Source organism: Typha angustifolia, chromosome 3 (assembly GCF_048772165.1).
Source record: "Typha angustifolia cultivar Huaian chromosome 3, ASM4877216v1, whole genome shotgun sequence".
NCBI lineage: Eukaryota > Viridiplantae > Streptophyta > Magnoliopsida > Poales > Typhaceae > Typha > Typha angustifolia.
Window position 1 is genome coordinate 4401017 of NC_133241.1, and position 13304 is coordinate 4414320.

At 37.9% G+C, this 13304-nt stretch overlaps 1 protein-coding gene across 1 annotated transcript; it reads left to right on the forward strand.

The window, feature by feature from the left end:
• The first annotated feature begins 3465 nt into the window (after window positions 1–3465).
• Window positions 3466–9934, forward strand: LOC140780241 (plant intracellular Ras-group-related LRR protein 3-like). Its single transcript, XM_073125655.1, has 3 exons — window positions 3466–4444; window positions 8851–9017; window positions 9088–9934. The coding sequence occupies exons 1-3, from the start codon at window positions 3668–3670 to the stop codon at window positions 9734–9736; spliced, it is 1593 nt and encodes a 530-aa protein (XP_072981756.1). The 5' UTR covers window positions 3466–3667; the 3' UTR covers window positions 9737–9934.
• The last annotated feature ends 3370 nt before the right edge of the window (window positions 9935–13304 follow it).

The following is a 13304-nucleotide window of genomic DNA, read 5'->3' on the forward strand; positions in this document are numbered from 1 at the left end:
GGCAGTTTATAATTATATTAACCACTCTATTAGGTTTGCTCTCTGAAAAAGTGATTTATAAATGCTTTTAATTGTATTAAAATACTTTTCAAAAAGTGTGTTTCTATAAGATTAAATGCTTTCCGAGAAAGTGTTTTAACTCAATAAAATGCTTAACCTATAAGCATTTTATTTCCTATTTAAACCCTAATCCATCTCCACAAAATTCTCCAAGTGTTCGTTTGCATTCTTGGTCTCGGTGCCAGCAATTTATTTTCCTTCGAAGTTCTTAATAGTTTCTCGTGCCATGCAATCCTAACAATAATGCTCTATTTCTCCTCCCAAACCTTAAGCGCTTCTCTTTCAATATCAACTAGATTTCGTGCACTCTCCTTCTCTCTCACCATTCTCCTCTCCCTTTCTCTCATAGTGGCATTGTTGATGCAATTGTGTTATATTGCTATCAATTATAATATTGTGAAGTATTGTTCTAATCTTTTCACGTACTATGTTATGATCTGATCAAAAGGGTTAAGTCGAGTGAAGTCAAATAAATTTGTTAGTTTATCTTATTATTTTGAAGTTCAAATAAATCCGTTAATCGACATTCTATCTGATCCATTAGAATTTCTACTTTTATAAATATGAGTGGTCATGTGTTGATAATAATCATGGAAGGAGTAACCGTTGAGGACCAGAAACTCATCTATGTTCTTATGGGTGTCTCACTAGCGCCACCACCACCACCAACCACCGGTGACAAGCCATCGGCATGGGTGAAGACATTGATAGAGTTCGTAAACTTATTGAGAAAATTATCAAAGGAGATTCAAACTGCCATCAAGGACTCAATCTAAGCCTTGATGGTGGTTATCCTAGCCTACCACAGCTAGTTAGCACCACCGGCCACAGCAGAGCAAACCCTCCCATAACAAGAAAACCCAAGCCTCAAGGGAGGGGATGAGCTGACCCATTGCTACCTCGACCCCTCTTTCAACCGTAGTGGAGGTCCCTCCACCACTGTAGAGCCTCACAACTATCGCTCTGCAAGGACCAAGGTACTCTTCCCCACCCATGGTGGAAGCTAGGGTCGAAAACCTTAGCTTTCCACCAATGGTGATCCAACCTTTTTTGGCCACGATCTCAATGTCTGGTCTCTTCCACGAGAAACCCACACCCAAGCTAGGCCAACAATAGCCATAGCAAATGGTCGGAAGAGCGCCATCGACGATCATGATCGCAGGTCTGGCATTCCTATAACCACTGACGGCCATGATTGGCCTCCTCATGCCAATTGCCATCTAATGGTGGCCACCATAGTGGTTAGAGATTGCCGTATGGCCGAACCCAATGGCCATGATTGTGAGGAATTTTCTCGAGCCAAGCCACGTCAGGGATGCTTCGTCGAGTGTCTCCATCGTCAGGGCTCCATAGTAGTGGCACTATGGCCACCAACCATAGCTGCCAAGGGTCAAGGGATTTGCGGACAATGCGCCATAGCTGCTACTACTACAACTCGAGCCTGAGCTTGGTTTTTCCTTTGTGAGGACCCACCGAACGCAGACTACTACTGGCCAAAAACCTTATCCAGTTGCCGCCAAGGCTCATGTACCCTATTGCAGCACCTCTAGGGCAAAAAAAAAAAAAAAAAATTCAACCCTAGGGTTAGTATTTTATCTATTTAGTGGGAGAGATAAACTACACGTATCTTGTGGCTTGCTAAACTTTCATGATTCGGCTTGACCAATTCTTGTGAATCAGTTGGGAACCCATGAGCATGACTTGGAGCTCGGTATGAATCTAAGAATAAGTAGTGGAATGATCCGGTGGACCCGCGTTAGCTAATTGAGTCATATCTACATGCAGACCTGTGAGCCTACAAACACGACGTAAACCAAAAATTTTAGCTTACATACTAATCATCTTGAGGACAAGGAGTCAGAAGCAAAATGGATTGTTATGATCCAATCACATAGCTTAAGTCAAGTCAAGTCAAGAAAAGACGAGATAGAGATATATTTAAAAAAGTATGCACTTACCTCACATCACTTATACATGATTAAATATTCTACTATTCTATTTATCGTTATGTATGTGAAGTGTTAAAAAGATGATATTTGTCAATAAAAATTGCACACATTTTCAAGAGACATAGATATGAAAAATCACATAATATATTAGCCCTCTTACTTGTCCCAACTCTTCAATAAATACATATCATTATCAATTAAATATAAAATTTAGTGTTAAAAAGATGATATTTGTCGATCAAAATTGCACACATTTTCAAGAGACATGAGATATGAAAAATCACAGAATATATTAGCCCTCTTACTTGTCCCAACTCTTCAATAAATACATATCATTATCAATTAAATATAAAATTTGTGGCTCACGAATGTACAATTCCTTATCAACTTAGTGTTATGTTAGTATAAGACTAGTTATTTTCCTTGGGAAGTGATAGGACAAAGCTAAAAGGAATTACTATGATGATTATATATTAGTGTTGGGTTATGATATTCCATTATGCTATAAATACTACTATAGAGTGATGGTAGTATTAAGTGCTACATTGCTTTAATAGGATAAAAGTCTTTCTACTTGCTACTATTGTTGCTTCTCTAGTTTAACTTATGTCTAACATGTTAAAATTTCTTGAGCTTAGTATTGTTAAATTATCTCATAAATATAATGTATTCAAGTTGTATTATTTTCATAATAGCTGTTGATGAAAGGTAGATTTTGAGGACAAATTTCATGAATTTTCTACTTTGATAGTTTACGTGCAATGTACCTCGGCTGCTGTTGTTTTGGTGAAGTTGCGGAGTGATTATTGACCATATGCTTTTAATTTTAAAAGAAATATACATATAACACCCTACATTTTAATAAAATTACTCTTTACATCTTATATTTTTATTATTTATATATTAAGTATTATTATTTATTAAATATACGTGAAAAATACCATTTAAACTAACACCGTTTGATCATATGAGAATATTCTATCAAATTTAACTTTTTCTGAAAAATAACTAAAATTTAGCTGGGAATATTTTTTGTAATCTTTCTAGTATAGTTAGCTTAACCTAAGAGTTTGGTTAAGTTTAGCTTAACAAATATAACATAATGATATTTTTTTATTCATATTCGCTAAATTATAAAACTTAATTTATAAATAATAAAAATATAGAAATAAATTATAATTTTATTATAAGACAGACTATGCAAATATCTCTAATTTTGAAGAGATAGTTCTGGTTACTTTCTTTTTCATATATTAGTTCTTGATCCACTCATATGTAATAAATATCTTTCTTAGAACTTGATTTATAAGTTGCTTTTTGGGAAAGTGATTTAAACATCTCTTTCTCTGATCTTTTTCTCCCGTAGCAGAGAGTGATTTAAACATCCCTTTCTCTGATCTTTTTCTCCCGTAGCAATATATTAGTATATCGGTAAATTCACTAAGAATCGTTGTTATCTATACTAATTTTATACATGCACTGAGATGGCAAAAATTATAGGGTTTTAGAATTAGTTTCCAACTGCAAGTCGCTCGATCCGACAGAACTTTAGTTAGACCGCCCTCGCTACGATCATCTCTATTTTCTTGCCGCACAAAGCAATCAACCTACACCTATTTATTTTCTCTCCTTTCCATTTACCCATCGTTCTTCCCTCAATGGATCCAAACCCTAATTCCCACCCCATCCTCTCGTACGTCCTCTCCCGCTTCCACCCCTCCCTCTCCTCCAAGATCGGCTCCAAATCCTCCTCGTCCTCCGCCACCGAGTTCGACATCGAGCAGCCTCCGATCAAATCTGCCTCCTCCTCCTCCGGCGCCGGCGATGACGTGGATCTCGTCGACCGCATGCCCCACCTCAAGGACCCCGCCGTCCTCGCCGCCATGGCCCACGCCATCTCCGAGGTGGCGCAGACCCGCTCCATCCTCCGCACCCTTGGGGACCGCCCCGACCACGAGGCCGTCGACGTCGCCCGATCCCGTATCGCCGAGATCGAGGCTGCGCTGGCACGACAGCTCGAGGAGATCGTTCGCTCCCCGCGCCCCGAGGAGGTGGACCGGCTGGCGTGGCGAGCGGAGCAGGCGGAGCGCGAGAAGGAGTGCCGAGCGAATGCCGAGAAGGAATTGGTTGCGTGCCGCGCCGTGATCCAAATCGACGAGATGCACGGGGCCTACGAGACTCTGCTGAGGGAGGCCGAGGAGAGGCTCGATAAGATCTATCGGTCCGCGGAGGATGGCGGTCTTGAGGATGAGGGTTCGGCAGGCGGGCAGGAGGAGGAGAACGTGAACGAGGAGGTCATCGGGATCTTGCAAGGGGCGGCAGGGAAGTGCTTGGATAGGGTGGAGTTGTCGGACCGGCAGTTGAAGCACCTCCCGGAAGCATTTGGGAAGCTGCGTGGCTTAGTCTATCTGAATATTTCCAATAACCAGCTAGAGGTTTGTTTACACTTTCTCCTCCCTGATGACATTCCATTCTTTTTCTGTTATGTGAAATAAAATTCTACTTTCTATGATAAACTATCGTAGAGTTTTTAATTGGAGAAAAAGAGTATTTTAGGTATGCCTACTGTTAGCAGTATGAGAACTACCCAAATGAAGGCCTTCCCTTATCTAAGTTGACAATAAGAGTGACATTCAGGAAACAGTTTCACATCAATAGAATTGAACAGAAGTCATTGTTTTTTCATCTTATTCTGTATTCTTTCTTCTTATTCATTTCTCTTGCACAACTATTTGTTTCCATATTTTAAATCAATTTATTTCCGAGATAAAATAGTCCTAACTTTACTTTCTTAATGGAAATATTTTTTCTTTTCAAGTTGATGTCTTCATTTTTATCGTAATGTAGTTCAGCGCTAAAAATGAGTGAATGTAACCTAAATGGGTTGTTTGTGACCCAATATCCAAGGTATTAACAAATTTTCTATGAGACTACTCTGGTCGAATAATGTGGCTTCTTCCAAGATGTCATGCACATTGAAAGAGGAATGTGGATTGGCAACCAGCCAAGTACATATGCTATGATAATACAATTGTGGAGTTAGAAGAGAAGATCGGATTTTTTTTATAGAGTTAATGAAAGACATGAAGCAAAATATAGATGTCATTTTTGGGTAGTTTTTATACGAGTGTGGAATTGAATGCCATTATCATATTATTATAAGAAAGTATGAATTTTCCACTATGAGGTGCACCTAGAGTAGAAGGGAAACAAAATTTTTACAATGGAACAATTTTGTTTCACCTTGTCCTTCCCTTTAAACTATGTATTGATAGTGATGCACATGATGGCATAATGCTTGTTTCACTAGAATATTAATTGAAGGATTATTAATAGAGCTTTCTTTGGAAGGATTGAACATTAACGTGTATGCCATATTCGTCTATAAAGTATTAAAGTGAACATAGTAATGTCTAGATTTTACAGAGAACAAACTAAATGGTTTAAATGGAAGTTGTTTATCTCCGTTTGGAATTAGTGTAGTATTTCAATGCGACAGCTACTCATTTCTTAGCCTTATGTAGTTTTAAAAAGTCCTCAATATATCTCGGTAAGGTGATTGTAAGTTTGTATGACCATAATAACTTATTAAGCTTTGTTTTCTTGTTTTTTTAAAGTAGTACTCAAAATAGCTTGGTAAGGTGATTGTAGGCTTGTAAGGCCACAATATCTTATTGAGCTTTGGTTTTTCAGAGGAAAATTAAAAAAAGTGAGAAAACATTTTGGAGGAAATTTGAGGGTATGTGAGAGAAAATTGGAAAATATGGGTGTCAATATTATTTCTGATATAACATAAAAAGGTGAGAAGATCTTTATATTTTATTTTTCCTTTTTTCCCCTTTTTTGAAAAAGTCCTCAATATAACTAGGTAAGACAATTGCGGGCTTGTAAGCTTGCAATAGCATACCAAGCTTTGTTTTTTTTGTTAAATAGAACTTAATATATCTTACTAAGGTGGTCGCGGGCTTGCGGGACTGTAAATCCATAATAACTTACTAAGTTTTGGTTTTGGAGAGAATTTTAGAAAAAAATGAAAAAGTGTATATTTTGGAGGGAATTTGAGAATATTATTACTTTTGATTTAACGTAAAAGAGTGCAAAATGTCTTTCTTCTGGAGGGAAATTAACAATATGTCATGTAAATGGACTAAAATGTCTTTTGCAATGTTGGATATTAGTTCTGAAATATTATTATTAAATTTATAAAATCTATTTGCAAGTCATTTTAGCAGTAAATTTACAATTTGAGAATAATTCAAACTTATACCTATTTTATTTTTTTCTCTCCTCTTTCATCTTTTGAATGTAATCAGTGATAAACTACCGTTTGGACACTAAATATGGTTAGTATTCCTTGACCAAGTTTAAGGAAAATCCTTGAACTCAAACCAAAAGACCACCTTAATATATGCAATTCCTAATTCAAGAGAGGCTAGACTAACTAGTGGTACGAAGGAACATGTTGATTCTTGCAGTAATCAGTTTGATGTTGAGAGCAAAATTTAAATTAGATATCTGAAATATGGGAGGCATGTATACAATTATTTTGCACTGTAGTTTATCCAATATGTAACATGTAGTGTTTCTTTTTGATTTATCATGCCATTTGTTGATATTCTGATATTTTGTGAATTTAGATGATACATGGAACTAACTGACGATTATTTGAAAATATTTTAATACCATTTTGAAATGCCTTTCTTTACAAATAAAGAATGCATGCTCGAAGTTAGCAAGTTATTAATCTAGCTGTAGCAGCAAACTAATAAGCATTTATTTAGTGAGCATTGGAATATGAATACTCATATCAAATTCACATCTACTGATGTAATAAACAAACATATCCTTTTCTCCTTAAAATTTGTCTTACTGAATAATGGTATTTTGTCGTATTCGTAACCTTTCTGTGCTTCATACTTCAAAAATTATTGGATGGTAAATTATGATAGTTTTTCTTCTTAGCAAAAGTGAAAGTTGCAACAAATGTATATCGAGTATCGACAAAATCACGAGATTACGAAGGGATCAATATGTTGGTTAAAGAAGGATAAGATGGGTGAAAGTTTTCGTTTAGTTGATTAAAGATTAAGTTTTTAACACTAGTCCTTTAGTTTCATGAATTTTGTTAGAAAAACAATTGCATAATCGAGTCGAAGAGTTTTTGATTTGGCAATAAGAAGTTAATATATATATATATATATATGAAAGATCCCTTTACTTCACATTATTGTGCTAGGCTGAATCAAGGTTCCAAGTGACTATTTTGTTCCTGATTCTGGTTACTAAAAAGATGAAACTTCTCAGAGTTTCATTTGGTTACGGAAGCTATGGCTCTTGGTGCAACAATATATATATATTCTTTCTTTTCCTAGGTGTAAAAGATTGAAAGAAACACACACACACTTGTTACTGCTTATATCAAGTTACAAGTTCCATTCCATCTTCCTTGTTTAAATGATAGTACAAATCTACAAACTAAATTTGTTAAGGTTCTATACTTCTATGTATCAGTACTGGCCACCAGAGAAAATGATACATATTAGCAATATTGGCCATTTTGGTTTTAGAATATTTTTTAATTACTTAAATTCTTAAAAATATTATAGTAGAAGTTGAGGAAACTAATGATAAGAAAATTTAGATTACTTACGTAAGATAGTAGTAATATAATATAAAGAATGAAAATACAAAGAATGATATCTTCCATTCTTGTGCTCATTGCATCATCAACTCTAAAATAGAGGTGGTAGGAAGCCTCCTGTAGATGAGGCAAGTAATCACCTTTGTAACAGGTGACTGTAGGAGTGTTAAAAGAAAAAAATACAAAAGGGAAAAGAGAGAAAAATATGAAGAAAACATAAAATGTGCCATGCTGGACATTAAGAGATCGATAATTGATGTCTCATGTCTTGAATTGTATTTAGATTAGATGCAATTTATAACATGTGACTCTGTTCCACATATATCCGCATAAAAGAAAAATCAAAGTTTGTATTTATGGCCAATATGGACGATTTGACCAAATATGTATTTGTTGATATTTGGTAGATACGGCCGATATCGGGCTGAAACCAAGGAAAAACCGGTTTGAATCTCGGTTGCGAATCGGGAAGTGCTGAACAATACTTCGAACCTTGGTTCAACTTCTTTTGATGTTCTTTCTATAATATTGTGAGAAGAAAGTCACATCAATTAGGATATGGCTGATTTCAATAATACTGCAGGCTATAAATTTTGTACTCATTAAAATAATCTTACTTATGGATTGGTAAATTCTGCCTTTACTATTGCTGATGATTTGTATTACAATAATGGCTTGTATCATGCTTATCCTTTTCTCGTAAATGATAGGTTGAAATGTCGAACTGCTTCATCATAAAAGTTACTAGTATGCTCTAGGTGCGAACTGTCATAGTTACGCCTCATTTAACAGATTAGTACTCTTTCGGCTGGCATTCATCATGTCAGTAACTCAGTATCACCAGCTCCCCAGATTAACACATGCACATGTGCGCATATGTTAATCAGCACTATGAGCACTTTTGTAGCTTGAATACAAAAATACTAGTCAGCTGAACCTTTTAAGTTTTAAACTTTTAATCATCATAACATTAATTATTATAGCAAATTAGCAGCATTGAATAGTTGAAATGTTATTTCTTTATACCATTTCAGAAAGTCATATGTTGTCACAATGGGCTTGTGTTGAGGATAGTTTACTGAGAATAATAATCCTTGTCTGATTCTGAAAGTGATTGCCATGGCTGGTAATTTACATTAAATAGCAAATATCTGATTAAAATTTGAATGCCATGTGGTGCCTTTTTGGATCGCAATATAGGTTATTCCAGATGCCATCGGAGGGTTGGATTGTCTAGAGGAGCTCCATCTTTCATCGAATCTTTTAGTTTCCTTACCTGATTCTGTTGGCTTGCTGTCTAATCTGAAGATTCTAGATGTATCAGCTAACAGGCTGAAGGCATTGCCGGATAGCATATCAAAATGCAGGTACTATCTCCAAACATAATGTTGAATTCTAATATATTGTCAGAATCTGACACAGTTGCTATAATCACAGATCCCTTGTTGAGCTGGATGCCAGTTACAATGAGCTCGCATATCTGCCCACTAACATCGGGTATGAGCTAGTGAATCTGCAGAAGCTCTCTGTTCACCTCAATAAACTGCGTTCACTCCCCTCTTCTGTTTGCGAGATGATTTCATTGCGCCATCTAGATGCCCACTTCAATGAACTTCGGGGCCTCCCATATGCCATAGGGAAATTAATAAATCTTGAAACTCTAAATTTGGGCAGTAATTTCAGTGACTTGCAGGAACTTCCTGACACTTTTGGTGATCTGATTAATCTTAAAGAAATTGATCTCAGTAACAACCAAATCCATGTGCTGCCTGATACATTCGGTCGGCTTGATAAACTCGAAAAGCTCAACTTGGACCAGAATCCTCTTGTTATCCCACCCATGGAAATTGTGAACAAGGGGTTGGAAGCAGTTAAGGAGTACATGGCAAAAAGGTGGCTCGAAATTCTGTTGGAGGAAGAAAGCAAGAGCATGGCCGAAGAAGCAACCGAAACACAAGCAGGTTGGCTGACACGTAGTACCTCATGGCTCAATAGCCGGGTTTCTGAAGTTTCTGGAAGTCTTGGAGGATATCTAGGAGTTGGATCGAAGTCTTTCAAGGATCCATATCTTGATCAGCAACTGTGATGGAATGCTCGTTAACAGTCTTCTTGCGAGTTTCAGATCTTTACCATGTACAGTCTTTGAGGATTCCCTTATTAAAACAATAAATTAGCTATTTGTTTGGAAAGTCTGTTTTCCTGCTTCTAGAACCAAGTGTATAGCACTGTTCCTTGCAAGGCGGTTGGTGTTTTTTGAATGTAATAAGGTACTCTATTCTGTTAAGATACCTTTTTCTTTTTCAATCATATACTACTTACCCCTGATACTTGACCATCTGTTACCATTCCGCAGCATATACTTGATATACATACATATATATATATATATATATATATATATATATATATATATATATATATGTATGTATGTATGGAGATAAAGAGCTGTGATCAGCTATTATTATTTTTGTCTATACTTTTGGCAGTCTCAATCAAGCAGATTACATAATTCAGGAGGGATAGGTTCCCCTTGCAGCAAAAAGACAGTATGGGAGGTTTTCCTATCTTGACCCTCTGCCCAATGGATGCGCAATGGATTCCCAAAAAATATGGGAGACAGCTAACTTCCTCAAAGGAAGAAAGAAGTGTAAAACACTTCAAAACAATATTTCTAACACGCCAAGGAATCGACGTCTCCTTAACGCATGATTTGCACCTACTCCTTAAAATCAGACTTGAGGCAGACATTGGTACCAGTCTAACAAAATGCAAGCCTAAGCTGGTCGCCCACATCTCTGTTAGTAAAGCAGACACACCCATAATAGGTTTCCAAGCAGTCACTATGAGATCGCTATTCTCATAGCAAAGGATAGCTCCTACCTCGCTCTTTTTTCCTCCTTAGCAGCTCCCCTTTCACTCTCTTGATCAGTTTCCTTGTCATAGTAAGCTTCCACATTTTCCCACTCTCATAAGAATTACCCTGACACTCTCCTAAGACAAATGATCCATTAGTATTAAACTTGACCCAACCTGGGTCGGGAAAGCCCTACTTGGCCTATAATCGGGAGGGCAGATCAACTAGGGTTAGCATGGTATCTTCGTAGTATGCAACCAAGTAAACTGGCCTGTGTGCAGTAGCTTGTGGTTGAGCAACACTCCCATCAAAGCAAACTACATTCCTTTGTTTTCAAAGAATCCAAACGCCGAATGCAATCATACCCTTGACCCTTTTGCTCTTGCTAGGATCAATGAACCATTCCGTATTGATCCAATTTTAGCCCACTATGTGTAGCTACATCCAAAATAGAGGTGTCCAATGGTCTCACTATATAGCCCACAAGGAGCACAATGCTCCTCTAATGCGATTTTCAAGTTTTAAAGATATGAGCGGGTTGGAATTTTATTCCAAAGAAGCTACCAACAAAAGGTGTGTACTCGGGGCTAAGCTCCATAGTACCTTCCAACCTGACCAAATGTTCATCAATGTGGGAGACAAAAAAGAGTAAATGGAAGAAGCCTGAGGTTCTTCTTTTGGGTGCGGCCATCGGATCCAAGTATCAGCGATAGTGGCATCACCCAAAGGGAGTGATGAGATATTGAAGGTGAGATCCCACCCAGCCTTGCGGATGAGCTAATCTGACCTCCAATTGCCATCAACTACCAAAGTATTGAAAAGAGGGCTTAGGTGGATGACACATGGTTGACAGTTCTAGGGGATCACCATGACCCAAGGCTCGACTGTTGCTAGAGTGGCCTGACCATATTTGGCTGACAAAATTCAAATCCAAGGTGCATCCTTCCTATTGAGAACCTTGAGAACAAGCTTACTCATGAGGTCTCTAGTGGTTTTGAGATTCTTTATTGCAAGCCCACATTTAACTTTCTTTTAGATAGAATATCTCAATTAGTAAGATGAAGGTCTTTGCTTTTGTTGGATTCCCAAAAAAAGGACCTTGCTTTCTTCATAATATCCTCCAGCATAGTATCCAAAACCTAAGTGCACTCGAGCCAATAGGAATGGCTAGTAATGTGGATTTCATCATCATCACTCTACCTCCGTAGCTAGCAGGCTATGCTTTCAGCCGACGAGCTTCTTACTAACCCTATCAATCAAGTCTTTATAGTCCTTAATTTTGATCCAGCTGCCAAAGGCCAGCACCCCCAAGTAGAGAAAGTGCATGCTCCTCATCTACAAGCCCAAGACTACCCCAAGATGAGTGACCTGCTCCAACCCAAGCCAACGTGGCACATAAAATTCTGATTGATCAAAGTTCACCTTCTAGTTAGAGATCATGAATAATCTTCTAAAACTGCAAGATGATTTTTGCATTTGTAACAGAGGTATACACCATGAGGAGAAGATCATCAGCATAAAGAAGATGGCTGAGCTGAGACTCACCCACCTGAAAGCTAGAACGTAACTCATTATTCACTTGAGTATCAAAGAGGGCATAAAGCATCTACGACACTAAAATGAAGGGATATGGAGAAAGCGAATCTCCTTGACATAGGCCATTGCATGGCTTGATCTATTTAGTTGGGGCACCATTGACACGGAAGGCAAAATAAGGAGATGTAATGCATTCCCAAATCCAATCAGACCATCTCACCGAGAAGCCCATACAAGCAAGTGTAACCATGACTACAGACCAACCAATCCACTCATATGCTTTTTCCATGTCTAGCTTGATCATCATTAGTAGAGAACTGAGTTTGTTAGAGGCTAAAGAGTGGGCCACCTTTTGAGCTGCCAGGAAATTATCAGAGATGCTCATACCTGCAATTAAGGCTACTTGCTCAGGACCAACACGTTTAGGGAGAAGACTCTTTAGTCTGCCAACAAGGATCTTTGCAATGACTTTGTACACAACGTTGTAAAGAGAGATGGGCCTATACTCCTTCCGTTCCATTAGATTATCTTTCTTAGAAATTAAGGTAACAAAGGTGTTCCCCTATTGGTTGGGCAAGGTAGCGATATTAAAGTAGTCGATGGCTTTGCAAAGGCTATCACCCATAACAAGCTAGAATTTACATAAAAATTCCATTCGGGCTAGGAGCCTTCTTGTGAGGGAGGCTCCACAATGCATCCTTGATCTTTGTCGAAAAAATAGGTGCCTCTAATCAAGCCACCTCTAACTTCCTAATGCATAGGAGAGTCACCTAGTTGATGTTGTTAATATCCCTTTCTTCGACCTGACCACAAAGGTGCTCATAAAAGTCAATAAAGGTCTTACTCACCTCAAAAGGGCTTTGCACCCAATTGACATCCTCAAGCAAGATGCCTGGAATGTGGTTGCGCTTCCGACAGGTCATGACGGTAAGATGGAAGAACTTGAAGTTACGATCGCCTTCCTTCACCCACCTAAGTCGATAACATTGGAGCCACTTCAAATTGATTTGTCGGCTAAGTGCAATCTCTTGGTTTTTAAGGTATTTCATCTTAAGTAGATTGGCAGCAGTCAAGTGGCCTTCTACATCAATCTTTTCCAAATCATCAATGGCCTCCTTGGTGTCTTGGATATTTGCCTCCAAGTTTCCCAATACATATGAGCTCCACCTCCTCAGCTCACATTGCAACATACTCACCCTATTGCCAAAAGCATATAAGGGGTTTCCATGAGCACCTGACATCCAAAACTTTACTAATAATCTGC